This window comes from Panulirus ornatus, chromosome 3 (genome assembly GCF_036320965.1).
Source record: "Panulirus ornatus isolate Po-2019 chromosome 3, ASM3632096v1, whole genome shotgun sequence".
In the NCBI taxonomy this organism is placed as follows: Eukaryota; Metazoa; Arthropoda; class Malacostraca; order Decapoda; family Palinuridae; genus Panulirus; species Panulirus ornatus.
In genome coordinates, this window is record NC_092226.1 from 34681311 (window position 1) to 34702178 (window position 20868).

General features: G+C 40.6%; 1 protein-coding gene and 1 long non-coding RNA gene across 3 annotated transcripts in view; one reads left to right on the forward strand and one right to left on the reverse strand.

The window, feature by feature from the left end:
• LOC139761995 (uncharacterized) overlaps positions 1 to 20868 on the forward strand; it is a 124342-nt gene that overhangs the window by 97073 nt on the left and 6401 nt on the right. For both annotated transcript variants that reach the window (XM_071686778.1, XM_071686786.1), the window contains exons 3-4: positions 8474 to 8522; positions 16223 to 16305. In XM_071686778.1, the coding sequence (XP_071542879.1) occupies positions 8474 to 8522; positions 16223 to 16305 (132 nt within the window). The remainder of the gene's footprint in view (positions 1 to 8473; positions 8523 to 16222; positions 16306 to 20868) is intronic.
• Positions 5666 to 20868, reverse strand: part of LOC139762012 (uncharacterized) — a 48781-nt gene continuing 33578 nt past the window's right edge. Inside the window, exons 2-3 of the long non-coding RNA XR_011715660.1 lie at positions 6383 to 6529; positions 5666 to 6248 (exon numbers count right to left, since the gene is read on the reverse strand). This is a non-coding gene — a long non-coding RNA (uncharacterized lncRNA). The remainder of the gene's footprint in view (positions 6249 to 6382; positions 6530 to 20868) is intronic.

Consider the following 20868-nt stretch of genomic DNA (forward strand, 5'->3'; position numbering starts at 1 on the left):
GAGGGGCTAGTGTGAAGTCTGTTAGAGATGAGATGGCCTGGGAAGTGAGTTGGTTGATGTTTCCTGATGATACAGCACTGGTGACTGTGAGAAAGTCCAGAAGTTGGTGACTGAGTTTGAAAAAGTGTGTGAAGAAGAAAGCTGAGAGAAATTGTCGACCCTGGTATACCACATCATTCCAATTCACTTTATTCCTTGCATGCCTTTCATCCTCCTGCATGTTCAGGCCCCTATCACTCAAATTCATTTTCAATCCATCCTTCCACCTCCAATTTGGTCTCCCACTTCTCCTTGTTCCCTCCACCTCTGACACATATATCCTCTTTGTCAATCTTTCCTCACTCATTCTCTCCATGTCACCAAACCAGTTTTATCACCACGCATCTCTATTACCCTTTCATTACTTACTTGATCAGCCAACCTCACACCACCACATATTGTCCTCAAACATCATTTCCAACACATCCATCCTCCTCCGCACAACCCTATCTATAGCCCATGCCGCGCAACCATATAACATTGTTGGAACAACTATTCCCTCAAACATACCCATTTTTGCTTTCCGAGATAATGTTCTCGCCTTCCACACATTTTTCAACACTCTCAGAACTTTCGCCCCCTCCCCATCCTGTGACTCACTTCCGCTTCCATGGTTCCATCCACTGCCAGATGCACTCCTAGATATCTAAAACACTTCACTTCCTCCAGTTTTTCTTCATTCAAACTCACCTCCCAATTGACTTGTCCCTCAATCCTACTGTGCCTAATAACCTTGCTCTTATTCACATTTACTCTCAGCTTTCTTCTTTCACACACTTTACCAAATTCAGTCACCAGCTTCTGCAGTTTCTCACCCATATCAGCCATCAGCACTGTATCATCAAAGAACAACAACTGACTCACATCCCAAGCCCTCTCATCCACAACAGACTGCATACTTGACCCTCTCTCCAAAACTCTTGCATTCACCTCCCTAACAACCCCATCTATAAACAAATTAAACAACCATGGAGACATCACGCACCCCTGCCACAAACCGACATTCACTGAGAACCATTCACTTTCCTCTCCTGCTACTCATACACATGCCTTACATCCTCGATAAAAACTTTTCACTGCTTCCAGCAACTTACCTCCCACACCATAAACTATTAATACCTACCACAGAGCATCTCTATCAACTGTATCATATGCCTTTTCCAGATCCATAAATGCTACGTACAAATCCATTTGTTTTTCTAAGTATTTCTCACATACATTCTTCAAAGCAACACCTGCCACAAACCAACATTCACTGAGAACCATTCACTTTCCTCTCCTGCTACTCGTACACATGCCTTACAGCCTCGATAAAAACTTTTCACTGCTTCCAGCAACTTACCTCCCACACCATATACTATCAATACCTACCACAGAGAATCTCTATCAACTCTATCGTATGCCTTCTCCAGATCCATAAATGCTACGTACAAATCCATTTGTTTTTCTAAGTATTTCTCACATACATTCTTCAAAGCAAACACCTGATCCATTGTGTTGTTGATTGGTTGGTAAGGATATTCAATGTATATATGGATCACGGTGAAGTGCCTGAGGATTGGCACAATGCATGCACAGTGCCACTGTACAAAGGCAAAGGGGACAAAGGTGAGTGTTCAAACTACAGAGGCATAAGTTTGTTGAGTATCCCCAGAAAACTATAAAGAAGGGTACTGACTGAGAGGGTGAAGGCATGTACAGAGCATCAGATTGGGGAGGAGCAGTGTGGTGTCAGAAGTGGTAGAGGATGTGTGGATCAGGTGTTTACTTTAAAGAATGTGTGAAAAAAATACTTAGAAAAATGGATGGATTTGTATGTACCATTTATAGATCTGGAGAAGGCATATGATAGGGGTGATAGAGATGCTCTATGGAAGGTATTAAGAGTATATGGTGTGGGAGGCAACTTGCTAGAAGCAGCGAAAAGTTTTTATTGAGGGTGTAAGGCATGTGTACAAGTAGGAAGAGAGGAGAGTGATTGGTTCCCAATGAAGGATGGTCTGCAGCAAGGATGTGTCATGCGTCCTTGGTTGTTTAATTTGTTTATGGATGATGCAGTTAGAGAGGTAAATGCAAGTTTTGAAGAGAGGGGCTAGTATGAAGTCTGTTGGGGATGAGATGGCCTGGGAAGTGAGTCGGTTGATCTTTGCTGATGATACAGCACTGGTGACTGTGAGAAACTCCAGAAGTTGGTGACTGAGTTTGAAAAAATGTCTGAAGAAGAAAGCTGAGAGAAATTGTCGACCCCGGTATACCACATCATTCCAATTCACTCTATTCCTTGCATGCCTTTCACCCTCCTGCATGTTCAGGCCCCAATCGCTCAGAATCTTTTTCACTCCATCCTTCCACCTTCAATTTGGTCTCCCACTTCTCTTCATTCCCTCCACCTCTAACTCATATATCCTCTTTGTCAATCTTTCCTCACTCATTCTCTCCATGTCACCAAACCATTTCAAAACATCCTCTTCTGCTCTCTCAAGCACACTCTTTTTATCACCACACATCTCTCTTACCCTTTCATTACTTACTCGATCAAACCACCTCACACCAAATATTGTCCTCAAACATTTCATTTCCAACACATCCATCCTCCTCTGCACAACCCTATCTATAGCCCATGCTGCGCAACCATATAACATTGTTGGAACAACTATTCCTTCAAACACACCCAATTTTGCTTTCCGAGATAATGTTCTCACCTTCCACACATTATTCAACACTCTCAGAACTTTCGCCCCCTCCCCCATCCTGTGACTCACTTCCACTTCCATGGTTCCATCCACAGCCAAATCCACTCCTAGATATCTATAACACTTCACTTCCTCCAGTTTTTCTTCATTCAAACTCACCTCCCAATTGACTTGTCCCTCAACCCTACTGTACCTAATAACCTTGCTATTATTCACATCTACTCTCAGCTTTCTTCTTTCACACACTTTACCAAACTCAGTCACCAGCTTCTGCAGTTTCTCACCCATATCAGCCACCAGCACTGTATCACTGGAGAACAACAACTGACTCACTTCCCAAGCCCTCTCATCCACAACAGACTGCATACTTGCCCCTCTCTCCAAAACTCTTGCATTCACCTCCCTAACAACCCCATCCATAAACAAATTAAACAACCATGGAGACATCACGCACCCCTGCCACAAACCGACATTCACTGAGAACCATTCACTTTCCTCTCCTGCTACTCGTACACATGCCTTACAGCCTCGATGAAAACTTTTCACTGCTTCCAGCAACTTACCTCCCACGCCATATACTATTAATACCTACCACAGAGCATCTCTATCAACTCTATCATATGCCTTCTCCAGATCCATAAAAGCTATGTACAAATCCATTTGTTTTTCTAAGTATTTCTCCCATACATTCTTCAAAGCAAACATCTGATCCAAATATCCTCTACCACTTCCGAACCAATCTGATGTTCTGTACATACCTTCACCTTGCCAATCAATACCCTCCCATAGAATTTCCCAGGAATACTCAACAAACTTTTACCTCTGCAATTTGAGCACTCACCTTTATCCCCTTTCCTTTGTACAAAGGGACTATACATGCATTCCACCAATCCTCAGGCATTTCACCATGAGCCATACATACATTGAATATTCTCACCAACCAGTCAACAACACAGTCACCCCCTTTTTTAATAAATTCCACTGAAATATCATCCAAATCTGCCGCCTTGCCAGCTATCATCTTCCGCAAAGCTTTCACTACCTCTTATCTGTTTATCAAAGCATTCTCCCTGATCTTCTCACTCTGCACACCACCTCGGCCCTATATCTGCCACTCTATCATCTAACACATTCAACAAACCTTCAAAATACTCACTCCATCTCCTTCTCACATCACCACTTCTTGTTATCACCTCCCCATTAGCCCTCTTCACCGATGTTCCCATTTGTTCTCTTGTCTTACGCACTTTATTTACCTACTTCCAAAACATCTTTTTATTCTCCCTAAAATTTAAAGATACTCTCTCACCCCAACTCTCATTTGCCCTCTTCTTCATCTCTTGCACCTTCCTCTTGACTTCCTGCCTCTTTCTTTTATACATCTCCCTGTCATTTGCACTATTTCCCTCCAAAAATCATCCAAATGCCTCTCTCTTCTCTTTCACTAATAATCTTACTTCTTCATCCTCGATACATCACATCACCACTACTTGTTATCACCTCCCCATTAGCCCCCTTCACCGATGTTCCCATTTGTTCTCTAGTCTTACACACTTTATTTACCTACTTCCAAAACATCTTTTTATTCTCCCTAAAATTTAATGATACTCTCTCACCCCAACTCTCGTTTGCCCTCTTCTTCATCTCTGGCACCTTCCTCTTGACTTCCTGCCTCTTTCTTTTATACATCTCCCACTCATTTGCACTATTTCCCTCCAAAAATCATCCAAATGCCTCTCTCCTCTCTTTCACTAATAATCTTACTTCTTCATCCCACCACTCAATACCCTTTCTAATTTGCCCACCCCCCATGCTTCTCATGCCACAAGCATCCTTTGCGCAAGCCATCACTGCTTCCCTAAATACATCCCATTCCTCCCCCACTCCCCTTACATCTTTTACTCTCACATTTTTCCATTCTGCACTCAGTCTCTCCTGGTACTTCCTCACACAAGCCTCCTTCCCAAGCTCACTTACTCTGACCACTTTCTTCACCCCAACACTCTCTCTTCTTTTCTGAAAACCTCTACAAATCTTCACCTTCACAAGATAATGATCAAACATCCCTCCACTTGCACCTCTCAGCACATTAATATCCAAAAATCTCTGTTTCACACACCTATCAATTAACACATATTCGAATAATGCTCTCTGGCCATCTCTCCTACTTACATACGTATACTTATGTATATCTCTCTTTTTAAACCAGGTATTCCCAATCACCAGTCCTTTTTTAGCACACAAATCTACAAGCTCTTCACCATTTCCACTTACAACACTGAACACCCCATGTACACCAATTATTCCCTCAACTGCCACATTACTCACCTTTGCATTCAAATCACCTATCACTATAACCTGGTCTCGTGCATCAAAACTGCTAACACACTCACTCAGTTGCTCCCAAAACACTTGCCTCTAATGATCTTTCTTCTCATACCCAGGTGCATAGGCCCCAATAATCACCCATCTCTCTCCATCCACTTTCACTTTTACCCATATTAATCTAGAGTTTACTTTCTTACACTCTATCACATACTCCCACAACTCCTGCTTCAGGAGTAGTGCTACTCCTTCCTTTGCTCTTGTCCTCTCACCAACCCGACTTTACTCCCAAAACATTCCCAAACCACTCTTCCCCTTTACCCTTGAGCTTTGTTTCACTCAGAGCCAAAACATCTAGGTTCCTTTTCTCAAACATAATACCTATCTCTCCTTTTTTCTCATCTTGGTTACATCCACACACATTTAGACACCCCAATCTGAGCCTTCGAGGAGGATGAGCACTCCCCATGTGACTCCTTCTTCTGTTTCCCCTTTCCCCTAAAAAGTTAAAATACAAGGAGGGAAGGGTTTCAAGCCCCCGCTCCCATCCCCTTTAGTGGCCTTCTACAACACACGGTGAATGCGTGGGAAGTATTCTTTCTCCCATATGTATGTATATGTGTATATGTTGATATGTATATATATGTAAATGTACATGTATGTGCATTCATGTATAATTATTGTATATGAGCAGATGGATCATTCTTCATCTGTTTCATGGCTCTACCTCACTGACACAGGAAACAGTAATCAAATTAATACATGAAATATATAATAAATGTATATACTGATCATAAAAAGTTTAACCTTTGACTTTGCTTGTGATGGTTACATCAGAGGGCAGTGTATGCCTACACAGTAATCATGTCTCAAGTATTACTGTACAACATATTACATGGTAAGCATGTACGGAATATTACCATACAACAAATTACAGGGTAAGTATGTCTAATAAAATATTAACTTACAACACATTACATATATGTCTGAAACATTTCCTTACAACACATTATGTGCACAGTAACCATGCCTGAAACATTTCCCTAAAGCACTTTATGAACATGGTAACCAAGTCCAAACATTTCCTTTCAACGTGTTACATGGGAAGCATCTCTAAAACAAAATTCTGCAAATTACTAAAAGGTTCTTGGGCACTGGTGGAGATTCATCATATTATTTCACATTTAATTGCTGCAAAAGCAAAAGGGACCATGTCAACAGGGTCTTGGGTGTTCCAGCACTTTTAACATAGTTTTTTGATTACTTAATCTACATTGTAATCACTTTCTGTACATTCATATGTAAACTTAACATTGTAATCTTACCTTTTGTATAAGTGTGATGTTTCAGTCATGGTAGTAATTCTTTTGTTGGACTGATTGGCCTGTTTTCTTCTGTCCAAGTTACTTAACCCTTTAAGTGTGTGCCCAGAAATAAAAGATCTTCCCAGGATAGGCAAAACCCAGCAAAATCTGAAGAAACAAAGAATATTGTAGGTCACTGAAACAATCAAAGCTATTTGAACATTGGCACAATGATGGGCATATTTTTCTTCATGCACTGCTACCATTTTCAACCCCTCTGTCATTGTCCATGCTCACGTTTCACACCTATGCTTAGATGTTAACTCTTTTTTTGTGATTATGCTTAATATTAAATCATGAAAAACACAAACAAAATACTAACAAAATGTAATACCTTGTTTGCTAGAGGATTATGTTAATTAACACACTCCCATCTCAAACTGTAGTTATCCATTTGTTATCACCTTTTTGTACTGAATGGGAAGGGTTTTTACAATCTATCTCCTGAAGTTTCACTATCATACAATTTTTTAACTTAATCATATAGTCCACACTGAGACTTCACTAAATTTCTATTCATTCACTACTCATATAGGAAAAAAGTACTTCCTATATCTTTTTTAAAAAGTTTCATGCTTAACTTTAGGTTATGGCCACTTTCTATCCTCGCATCTTTGGAAGAACTGTTCTCTGTCAACATCATCAAACTGGTTTCTAAATCTGTGATGCCTGTTCCCTTTGGGAACTTCCTCACAGGGGTAGTCACGGCAAACGAGACTCCATAACTGAACCCCAGTGAAAAGAGTCTCCATAACTGGTGAACTCCAGTGCCACTTCTTAGCCTTTAATGCATCACCCTTAACAGGCCACTGGCAGAGGGCAACTCTAGTGCAAAGTTTTCAGAGGCTCGTACCTAATGTTACCACCAACTACTACCTACTGTGTCTACCTAATATTCCTGCCTTATGTTACAACCTACTACATCTGGTAACAACTCAAAGACTGAGACCAGGTCATCTCTTATTCTTCTTTCAGCCATAATGAAAAAGGAGAAGGGGGAGACAAACCAGAGACAAAAGAATGGAATGAATAAGGTATTGGGATCTAAAAACGTATGAGGGTATAAATCATGCACAGGATAGAGTGAACTGGAGCAATGTGTTATGCAGGATGGAATGCACTGTCATTTGGTATGTGAAGAGGCTCTGGAGAAATCATGGAAAGGTCCATGCAGCCTGGTTGTGGATACGAGGCTATACTTTTGGTACATTACACATGGCAGCTAGAGAATGGATGCAAGTGAATGAGGCCAATTCTTTGTGCACTCCTGGTGCTACCTCGCTAATGCATGAAACTATGAACATTATCAAAAATCAGACACACTCCATGAAAATATTCACATTATATTACCAATATCATTAGAGCTAGCGTTTTTTTCAGTGTGTGTAGAACTGCATGCATCCTACCATGATTATCTATATGTCACCAGCTTAAAGGATGTAAAGGTTTTTCATGGGTTAATTAGCAATGCAGGTGGAAAATACAGGCCTGTTCAAACTTGGGCAGAAAAATCAACAATATTTATACGTGTCCACCATACCTTCCTGGTAAAATGCATGTATACACCCTCAACACTTACAGGGTTAACATGCATATTTCATTAGACAATGCTTTCCTCTTTGTACCCATTAAAAATAAAGCTTGCTTCATACTGTTTATATCATGAGTTTTACACCTTCAATACCATGTAAGCCCACTTATTTACAGGTGACCAATTCTGGAAAGAAGAACATCGTACCATATGGACACCATTACTTTAATTTACATGTATCTGACATACTCATTCAAGTAAACCTAATTCCTTACCATGCATATGCCTATCCTTTATTTCATGCCATATCATTAAATCAAAAATGTAAACAGATCATTGCATTACTTTGTTTTAGTTTGCTACAACTACAGCATGTAATATATCATTCAAATCCTTTATTCAGTGCATATTAAGTCTGCATATTAAGTCTGTGACTTTACTGATTTTTACTATCAGGTTATATTTAGAGATGGTACAGTATTACTTGATACTAATCTCTGGCTCTTTCTGCCTCTTCTCAGGTCTGGGGTGCAATTGATTCAATCATTGGAATTTTCAAAGGCGTCCAAGGTAAGATAAAGGTGGTGTGTCATTACTATATGTTTTCTTATATGATGCATTAAAACATTAATATTCTTTATCCTGATTTCTTTGAATAATTATTAATCAACCCAAATTCCATGCACTAGCAGGTATTCCCACCTCCTCAACCAGTGCAGCTGTAAATGAGAAAATGAAAGTCCAGGTTTTTACAAAATAATCTGTAGAAGATATAAAACCAGGAAAAACTGAAACATTCAAGAAATTGAGATAGAACATACCATATATACACAATGAAAGTAGTAGCAAATTTACCCTTAGTAAGGGTAATTTTTTACATTTCATCTACTACAAACAAACCAGGATGTTTAAGGGTCCATCATTAACAGGTGTACTTCCAGGAATATAAAACATACCTACAAAACTACACAACAAAGCAAAAACAACCTAGAACCATCTGACTATTTGGCCAGTCTCTGGAAATTGTGGAAAAAAGAACAAAACAGCATAGTGAATTTCCAGATATCCCAAACGTTGTTTCAAAACTACTTTCAGTATTCTACACTCCTAAAATGATCCATACATAAACTGAAAATCCTAACCAACCAGTCAACAACATAGTCACTCCCTTTCTTAAGAAGTTAAACTGCAATACCATCAACTTCAGCTGCCTTCCCTCATTTCATCTTACGAAAGACTTTCACCACCTCTTCTCTCTCCATCAAACCACTTTCCTTAACCTTCCCACTTTGTATACCACCCTGACCCAAACATTTAGCCTAAAACTACCATCCAATCATCAAACACATCCAAAAGTCCTTCAAAATGCTAGCTTACTCCATCTACTTCTCACTTCATCACTACTTGTTACCAATTCCCCTTTTGTTCCCATCCCTGATGTTCCCCTTTGTTCTCTTGTTTTTCACATACTATTAACCTCCTTCCAAAACATCTTATTCTCCCATACTTTACTGATATTTTCCTCACCTCAACTCTCAATTGCCCTCTTTTTCAAACCCTGCACCTTCCTCTCAACCAACTGTTGCTTTCTGTCTCTCCAAATCATTTGCATTCCTTCCCTGTAAGTACTGCCCATATGCCTGCCTTTCTTTTCTCTTTCACCAGCAACTTTAGTTCTTCATCCCACCACTCACTATCCTTTCTAACCTGCCCACCTCGCACCTTATGTATACTACATGCATTTTCCTACACCTGCCAGTACTGCTTCCCTCATTATCTACCATTCCTTATCTACTCCCATGGCTTTATTTGTTCTCCCCTTTTGCTATTCTGCAATCAATATATCTTGATATTTCCTCACACAAGTATCTTTTCCAAGCTCACTTTCTCTCACCACCCTCTTCTCAACCATAAAGTTTCTTCTTTTCCGAAAACCTTTACAAATCTTCACCCTAGCCTCCACAATGTAATGATTAAACACCCCAGCACAATGACATCCAAAAGCCTCTCTTTTACACACCTATCAATTAGTATGTAATCCAGAAATACTTGCTAACCATGTTTCCTAGTCATATACATATGTATGTTCCCATCTTTTTAAACCAGGTATTCCCAGGCATCAGTGCTTTCTCAGCTCATAATTCCACAAGCTATACACCATTTCCACTCACACTAGTAAATACTCCAAGTCCTCAAATTATCCCCATAACTGCTGCATTGCTCAATTTCACAGTCAAATCACCCATCACTAATACATGATCTCTTACATCAAAATTACTAATGCACTCATTCAGTAGCTCCCAAAACACTTCCCATTCATGCTCTTTCTCCTCATGGCCAGGTGATGCATAAGCACTAATAGTCATATATCTAATGCCATCTACTTTCACATTCACGCACATCAGTCTAGCACTCATTCAATTAGTCTTTCACACTCTCACAACTACTGCAGCAGTAGTGCTATCCTTCCCTTGGCCCTTGTTCTCTCGCCATCCCCTGATTTTACTCCTAAGACACTTCCAAACCATTCTTCCCCTTTATTCCTTAGTTTCATTTCACTCAGAGCCACCCAGGTTTCTTTCCACAAACAAACTACTTATCCATCCTTTCCTCTCATCTTCTATACATCCTGCGTGTCGTAAAAGGTGACTAAAAGGGGAGGGAGCGGGTGGCTGGAAATCCTCCCCTCTCGTTTTTTCTTAATTTTCCAAAAGAAGGGACAGAGAAGGGGGCCAGGTGAGGATATTCCCTCAAAAGCCCAGTCCTCTGTTCTTAACGCTACCTCGCTAACGCGGGAAATGGCGAATAGTATGAAAAAAAGAAATATATATCATCATTATCATTATACTTTGCTGCTGTCTTGCGAGTTAGCAAGGTAGCGCAAGGAAACAGACAAAAGAATGGCCCAACCCACCCACATACACATGTACATACATACACGTCCACACACGCACATATACATAACTATACATTTCAATGTATACATATATATACATACACAGACATATACATATATACACATAAATAATTCATACACGCTGCCTTTATTCATTCCCGTCGCCACCCCACCACACATGAAATGATAACCCCCTCCCCTCCCACATGCATGAAGTAGCACCAGGAAAAGACAACAAAGGCCACATTCGTTTACACTCAGTCTCTAGCTGTCATATATAATGCACAAAACCACAGCTCCCTTTCCACATCCTGCCCCACAAAACTTCCCATGGTTTACCCCATATGGTTCACATGCCCTGGTTCAATCCATTGACAGCACGTCGAACCCGGTATAACACATCATTCCAATTCTCTCTATTCCTTACGCACCTTTCATCCTCCTGCATGTTCAGGCCCCGATGGCTCAAAATCGTTTTCACTCCATCTTTCCACCTCCAATTTGGTCTCCCACTTCTCCTCGTTCCCTCCACCTCTGACACATATATCCTCTTTGTCAATCTTTCCTCACTCATTCTCTCCATGTCACCAAACCATTTCAATACACCCTCTTCTGCTCTCTCAACCACACTCTTTTTATTACCACACATCTCTCTTACCCTTTCATTACTTACTCGAACAAACCACCTCACACCACATATTGTCCTCAAACATCTCATTTCCAACAAATCCACCCTCCTCTGCACAACCCTATCTATAGCCCACGCCTCGCAACCATATAACATTGTTGGAACCACTATTACTTCAAACATACCCATTTTTACTTTAAGAGATAATGTTCTCGCCTTCCACACATTTTCAATGCTCCCAGACCTTTCACCCACTCCCCCACCCTGTGACTCAATTCCATTTCTATGGATCCATCTGCTTCCAAATCCACTCCCAGATATTTACAACAATTCACTTCCTCCAGTTTTTCTCCTTTCAAACTTACCTCCCAATTGACTTGTCCCTCAACCCTACTGTACCTAATAACCTTGCTCTTATTCGCATGAACTCTCAGCTTTTTTGTTTCACACACTTTACCAAACTCAGTCACAAGCTTCTATGGTTTCTCACCCGAATCAGCCGTCAGAGCTGTATCATCACAGAAAAACAATTGAATCACTTCCCAAGGCTTCTCATTCACAACAGACTGCATACTTGCCCCCCTCTCTCAAAAACTCTTTCATTCACCTCCCTAACAACCCCATCCATAAACAAATCAAACAACCATGGAGACATCGCGCACCCCTGCCACAAACCGACATTCACTGAGAACCAATCACTTTCCTCTCTTCCTACTCGTACACATGCCTTACATCCTCAATAAAAACTTTTCACTGCTTCTAGCAACTTGCCTCCCACACCATATACTCTTACTATCTCCCACAGAGCATCTCTATCAACTCTTATCATATGCCTTCTCCAGATTCATAAATGCTACATATAAATCCATTTGTTTTTCTAAGTATTTCTCACATTCTTCAAAGCAAACACCTGATCCACACATCCTCTACCACTTCTAAAACCACACTGCTCTTCCCCAATCTCTTGTTCTGTACATGCCTTCACCCTCTCAATCAATACCCTCCCATATAATTTCCCTGGAATGCTGAACAAAATGACACCTTTGTAATTTAAACACTCACCTATATCTCCTTTGCTTTTGTACAATGGCACTATGCATGCATTCTGCCAAAACTCAGGCACTTCACCATGAACATTGAATATCCTCACCAACCAGTCAACAACACAGTCACCCCATCTTTTAATAAATTCCACTGCAATACCATCCAAACCCACCACCTTGCCGGCTTTCACTACCTCTTCTCTGTTTACCAAACCATTCTCCCTGACCCTCTCACTTCGCACACCACCTCGACCAAAACACCCTATATCTGCCACTCTGTCATCAAACACATTCAACAAACCTTCAAAATACTCACTCCATCTCCTCACTTCATCACTACATGTTATTACCTCCCCACTTGCCCCCTTCACTGATGCTCTCATTTGTTCTCTTGTCTTACGCACTTTATTTACCTCCTTCCAAAACATCTTTTTATTCTCCCTAAAATCTAATGATACTCTCTCACCCCAACTCTCATTTGCCCTCTTTTTCACCTCTTGCACCTTTCTCTTGACCTCCTGCCTCTTTCTTTTATAAATCTCCCAGTCATTTGCACTATTCTATTGCAAAACCTGTCCAAATGCCTCTCTTTTCTCTTTCACTAATAATCTTACTTCTTCATCCCACCACTCACTACCCTTTCTAATCTGCCCACCTCCCATGCTTCTCATGCCACAAGCATCTTTTGTGCAAGCCATCACTGCTTCCCTAAATACATCCCATTTCTCCCCCACTCCCCTTACCTCCTTTGTTCTCACCTTTTTCCATTCTGTATTCAGTCTCTCCTTGTACTTCCTAACACAAGTCTCCTTCCCAAGCTCACTTACTCTCACCACTCTCTACACCCCAACATTCTCTCTTCTTTTCTGAAAACCTCTACAAATCTTCACCTTCACCTCCACAAGATAATGATCAGACATCCCTCCAGTTGCACCCCTCAGCACAGTAACATCCAAAAGTCTCTCTTTTGCATGCCTGTCAATTAAAACGTAATCCAATAACGCTCTTTGGCCATCTCTCCTACTTACATATGTATACTTATGTATATCTCTATTTTTAAACCAGGTATTCCCAATCATCAGTCCTTTTTCAGCACATAAATCTACAAGCTCTTCACCTTCTCCATTTCCATTTACAACACTGAACACTCCATGTACACCAATTATTCCCTCAACTGCTATATTACTCACCTTTGCATTCGAATCACCCATCACTATAACCCAGTCTCATGCAACAAAACTACTAACACACTCACTCAGCTGCTCCCAAAATACTTGCCTCTCATGATCTTTCATGCCCAGGTGCATATGCACCAATAATCACCCATCTCTCTCCATCCACTTTCAGTTTTACCCATATCAATCTAGAGTTTACTTTCTTACACTCTATCACATACTCCCACCACTCCTGTTTCAGGAGTAGTGCTACTCCTTCCCTTGCTCTTGTCCTCTCACTAACTCCTGACTTTACTCCCAAGACATTCCCAAACCACTCTTCCCCTTTACCTTTGAACTTCGTTTCGCTCATAGCCAAAACATCCAGGTTCCTTTCCTCAAACATAATACCTATCTCTCCTTTTTTCTCATCTTGGTTACATCCTCCCACTTTAGTGAGGCAGCACAAGGAAACACAAAAAAATGGCCCAGCCCACCCACATACACGTATATACATACACGTCCACACACGCACATACACATACCTATGCATCTCAACGTATACATATATATACACACACAGACATATACATATATACACATGTACATAGTTCATAGTCTGCCTCTATTCGTTCTCGTCGCCACCCCGCCACACGTGAAATGACAACCCCCTCCGCCCGCATGTGTGTGAGGTAGCACTAGGAAAAGACAACAAACACCACATTCGTTCACACTCAGTCTCTACCTGTCATGTATAATGCACCGAAACCACAGCTCCCTTTTCACATCCAGGCCCCACAAAACTTTCCATGGTTTACCCCAGACGCTTCACAAGCCCTGGCTGAATCCATTGACAGCATGTTGACCGCAGTATACCACACTGTTCCAATGTGCTCTATTCCTTACACGCCTTTCACCCTCCTGTATGTTCAGGCCCCAATCACTCAAAATCTTTTTCACTCCATCTTTCCACCTCCAATTTGGCCTCCCACTTCTTATTCCCTCCACCTCTGACACATATATCCTCTTTGTCAATCTTTCCTCACTCATTCTCTCCATGTGACCAAACCACTTCAAAACACCCTCTTCTGCTCTCTCAACCACACTCTTTATATTACCACACATCTCTCTTACCCTTTCATTACTTACTCGATCAAACCACCTCACACCACATATTGTCCTCAAACATCTCATTTCCTGCACATCCACCCTCCTCCGCACAACTCTATCTATAGCCAAAGCCTCGCAACCATATAACATTGTTGGAACCACCATTCCTTCAAACATACCCACTTTTGCTTTCCAAGATAACGTTCTCGACCTCCACACATTTTTCAACACTCCCAGAACTTTTGCCCCCCTCCCCCACCCTATGATTCACCTCCGCTTCCATGGTTCCATCCGCTGCCAAATCCACTCCCAGATATCTAAAACACTTCACTTCCTCTAGTTTTTCTCCATTCAAACTTACCTCCCAATCAATTTGTCCCTCAACCCTACTGAACCTAACATCCTTGCTCTCATTCACATTTACTCTCAACTTTCTTCTTTCACACACTTTACCAAACTCAAACACCAACTTCTGCAGTTTCTCACCCAAACCAGCCACCAGTGCTGTATCATAAGGGAACAACAACTGACTCACTTCCCAAGCCCTCTCATCCACAACAGACTGCATACCTGCCCCCTCTCCAAAACTCTTGCTTTCAACTCCCTAACCCCACCATCCATAAACATATTGATTTATTAGAAAAAGTAAGGATGATTTCTGGTTTGGGGATCAATTTAGATTTAAGGATTCCTTGTTTCTATTATCAGAATTTTTTTCTAACCCCACATCTTTTGATATTAAATAACCTGATAGTGGAAGGATTGTGAGGAAGTGAGAAATGTAGGGTTAAATATTAATGAATGATAAAGAAGCTTTGTAAAGTACTCTAAACAAATAAAAGAAAGGTATTACTGGACTTTCCCTCTTTGTATTTATGCTGCATGGGATAAATCACTTTCAGTATAATCTCATTGAAGAACCTCTCACTCCAAAGGAGTCCATCATTTCCCTGTTGCTCAGGGAAGTGCAGCTTCAGAGCTGCAGGAGCCCGTGGAGAAGCGTCTAGGGATTAAATAATAATATATAAATGAGCAAAGATGAGGTTAGATATTCTGACTGATGATTTCTGTGTTTCTTGTTAATGGCAGGAATAAACATTTTGTTCTGTGTTAAGAAAAGGGGGAAGGTATGTAATTCAAATGAGAAGAAAGAGGAAGGTATATAACATGACTGATAAATACAGACACTAGAAAGAAGCTTGATTTTTTAAGTATATAACCTACGAAGGAGTATATTCTAGTACTTAATAGATTAAGTAAATAAATTATTTACTGTACTCTTCAGGATATAGCTAAAGATGGGGGTATCTGGTAATACCCACTGGAACACTGATGAATATGGATGCTAGAAGTAAGCTAGATATTTTAAGTATATAAGCTAGGAAGATTTAAATTCTAGTAATAAATAAGAGTAATGAATTATTTGCTGTAACCTACAGGACAAGGCCAAGGATGGGGTTATTTGATATGCAGCATCATCATTGTCATTGCGAGTTGCATACTTCTCCAAGGAATCAAGAAGGTGAGAAAACCTCTATATGTAAAAATGCTTTTTGTTCTGTGCTTTTTTATACAGTTGAAACTCACCAGATATAACACCAACAGGGGCCCAGCATATCTGTCTTTTTGTGAAGCTTCAGTGTTCTCATATATTACAGACTAGTAGAAAATGGGGAAATGTTGTCCCTCCTCTTCCCCTTCTCTCTGTTTTAGAATCTTAAAGAGGTCCACAATATATGATTCAATTTTTCATGCCCTACTCATCTACACAGAAACATCATATCATGAAAAAAAAATTCTAATTTATATACAAAACATTATTTGGCAGTGCCATTGCATTCAGATTCTGCAGAATACTGTGTTCTCTGCAGTCTTTTTTTTTTCTGCTGACCATGTCTGCATGTATTAATTCCCCTGCTCAGGGCTCCAATGTTTATTTTATATTCTAATAATTTTGTATCTTCATGAAAGATGAAGATAGTAAAATGAAGGCAAGCACCTCAACTTCAATGACAGATGAGCATATTTTTATAGTTTTGCATGTTAAGACTACAGAAAGGCCTAACTAGAAGTCATCCCAACATAAATTGTTAGTGAATTAAGCAAAATGTTGGAAACTTAAATAATCACCAGTTTTTAAATGGTATGCCAATGTGAAAGCTATGGACCATCCTGTATTTCAGTGACACTCACAGCATAATGCAACTATTATTACTATGCGGGACTGCATCGGGGTTTAGTCTTACCCACCTCTGACATTTTCAATTACCTAATTTTGATGTATTGTACATTCTTGGGGTCTCATCTCTTGAACTTCTACTGTTATTATATAGTTTTTTGAACTTCTGAAAAGTGTCCACATTAAGTGTTTCATCACGTAGGTTATTACTTCATCCACTAAACTTCCGTATATATTTTCTAACAAACCTGCTTCATTTGATATAGCCTCTCCTTACACCATCTCTGCATCTTTCCATTAAATTTTCACTGTTATCATTATCAAATTGGTTTAAGTACTAAAAAGTTTGTACTAAAAAGTTTCTTTCTTCAATTTAAAAAAAATTCATTACCTTCAACCTTTCACTGTAAAACTAAGCTCTATCAAATTTGGTGCCATCTTTTTTATCCTCCTCTGGACCTTATCAATTAGTTCATTGTACTTCTATACATGCAGTGACCAAAGCTGAAAAGCATATGTATTTGTGTATGTCTGTTTTAAATTTTCAACTATTTCACCATTAAGACCTACGAAACTTGAGTGTTAAATGTCCAGAAAGTGGTAATAGTACTTATGGTGAGATAATACTAAGAGATATTAATCTAGAAGAATAATTAAATGTTTTGAAGAATCTTATTGCTGGACAAAGGGCCACTGATAAATACAGTACCCACCAATGAAGTAGGCATGAGCTAGCCCGCTGCAATTATAATGACACAAATCCCTTTACCCCCAACTAAAATTTTAATGTTGGTGTCCACCAGTGAAGTTGACACCCTCTAGCAAGCAGTGGCAACTATATGACATGCCAGCATACCACACAAGCCTGCCTTAGAAGCAGTTTAGCTGTTGTAGGAGGAAGAAATGCTTTGTTGGGATCTTTACTCATGCCCTGGATTTTCATATTTTTTTCCCTTTTTGTACCTCCACCACCTTCTATAGTTGCACTTTACAAGGAAAATAAGTGACTTCAGGAAACTTCTAATAAGACCAGTGTGAGCCTGAGATCTGTATAATGATGTAAGAAGAAATCTACTGATAGTGGTGCCACTGCTACAATGACCCAAAGAAATTTAATGACAGTAGTGGCACCGCTACATTGACCCATGTGAAACACCCAGGGATGGCCAGAAAAACCTCTGCACATACTCTGAATGTTCTTAAACATCAATTGTATGCATATCCATGCTCGAGTGCAAAAGAATTTAAAGAAAAATCCCTAGACTAACCAGTCATGTGTCATTAAGGACAATGCAACGCTGCTCACATGAGGACCTCAATACTGAAGCTACAGACTGCATCCCAAACCCCTCATAACCTGTGGGCACCAGAAGAAAAGAATTGATCTTTGCAAGGAATATGCATTGTGGGAAACAGCCACATTCAGACGTGGCCTTTGTATTGATAAGTTAGCCTTTTCACTAACAGGTGGCTGTGGCAGGTATGTGTACAGTAAACCAGGCTGGTATCCATTTGACCCAAAGTACATTTCAAACACTGTAAAGTATACTATTTGACTTATGATATGGGACTGTTTCAGTTTTCATGGTGTCAGGGCCCTTGTAGCATTCCTAAAGATTGAAACTATGAACTGAAATAGTTACCTGAACCTACTGTGTGACCATTATCCGGTTTTGTTCAAAAAATGCGAGTCCAAAGTGTTCATGCATGATGGGGCTCCCTATTACACTTCTAAACTAGTCAATGATTGGCTGAAGGACTCTGAGATGGAGTTTTCACTGACTAACCCAGGCATTCATTGAATATGAATCCAGTGGAAAACTTGTGTGCTTAAGAAAAAATTATTGGTTATTGGTCATTGCTACCTAAGCCTGAGGCAGCTATTTTGAAATCTGGGCAAAGAGTGATTCTAAATGGCTTCAGAACCTTACAAATTCAGTTCCTTATCATTCAAGGAATGTATAAAGAGGAAAGAAAAACCTGTAAAGTACTAGTTAGAGGTGAATATACAGTTTTCATGGTTTTATATCAAGTTTATCCCTGATGGTTGCGCTGCATTTCCCCTTGTGCCTACTTCATTGACAAGCATTGCATATAACCAGAGGGCTTGGGCTGCAGCCCATATAAGTAAAACATTTTGTAGCAATAGGGGAGAAAGAATACTTTCTACGCATTCTTCACAAGTCTTGGAAGATGACGAAAGGGGACGGGAGCAGGGGTCTAGAAACCCTCCCCTCCTTGTATTTTAACATTCTAAAAGGGGAAACAGAAGAAGGAGTCACATGGGGAGTGCTCATCCTCCTCAAAGGCTCAGATTGGGGTGTCTAAATGTGTGTGGATGTAACCAAGATGAGAAAAAAGGAGAGATAGGTAGTATGTTTGAGGAAGGGAACCTGGATGTTTTGGCTCTGAGTGAAATGAAGCTCAAGGGTAAAGGGGAAGAGTGGTTTGGGAATGTCTCAGAAGTAAAGTCAGGGGTTGGTGAGAGGGCAAGAGCAAGGGAAGGAGTAGCACTACTCCTGAAACAGGAGTGGTGGGAGTATGTGATAGAGTGTAAGAAAGTAAACTCTGGATTGATATGGGTAAAACTGAAAGTGGATGGAGAGAGATGGGTGATTATTGGTTCATATGCACCTGGGCATGAGAAGAAAGATCATGAGAGGCAGGTGTTTGGGGAGCAGCTGAGTGAGTGTGTTAGTAGTTTTGATGCACGAGACCGGGTTAGAGTGATGGGTGATTTGAATGCAAAGGTGAGTAATGTGGCAGTTGAGGGAATAATCGGTGTACATAGGATACTCAGTGTTGTAAATGGAAATGGTGAAGAGCTTCTAGGTTTGTGGGCTGAAAAAGGAATGGTGATTGGGAATACCTGGTTTAAAAAGGGAGATACACATAAGTATACATATGTAAGTAGGAGAAATGGCCAAAGTGTGTTTTTGGATTACGTGTTGATAGGCGCACGAGAGACTTTTGGATGTTAACTGGAGGAATGTCTGATCATTATCTTGTGGAGGCGAAGGTGAAGAGTTGTACAGGTTTTCAGAAAAGAGAGTATGTTGGGGTGAAGAGAGTGGTGAGAGTAAGTGAGCTTGGGAAGGAGACTTGTGTGAGGAAATACCAGGAGAGACTAAGTACAGAATGGAAAAAGTTGAGAACAAAGGACGTAACGGGAGTAAGGGAGGAAAGGGATGTCTTGTAATAATGCACCGAAACCACAGCTCCCTTTCCACATCCAGGCCCCACAAAACTTTCCATGATTTACCCCAGATGCTTCACATGCCCTGGTTCAATCCATTGACAGCACGGCGACCCCGGTATACCACATCGTTCCAATTCACTCTATTCCTTGCACGCCTTTCACCCTCCTGCATGTTCAGGCCCCGATCACTCAATCTTTTTTACTCAATCTTACCACCTCCAACTTGGTCTCCCACTTCTCCTCACTCCCTCCACCTCTGACACATATATCCTCTTTGTTAATCTTTCCTCACTCATTCTCTCCATGTGACCAAACCATTTCAAAACACCCTCTTCTGCTCTCTCAACCACACTCTTTTTATTACCACACATCTCTCTTACCCTATAATTACTTACTCGATCAAACCACCTCACACCACATATTGTCCTCAAACATCTCATTTCCAGCACATCCACCCTCCTATCCATAGCCCACGCCTCGCAACCTTATAACATTGTTGGAATCACTATTCCTCCAAACATACCCATTTTTGCTTTCCGAGATAATGTTCTCGACTTCCACACATTCTTCAAGGCTCCCAGAACTTTCGCCCCCTCCCCCACCCTATGATTCACTTCCACTTCCATGGTCCATTTGCTGCCAAATCCACTCCCAAATATCTAAAACACTTCACTTCCTCCAGTTTTTCTCCATTCAAACTTACCTCC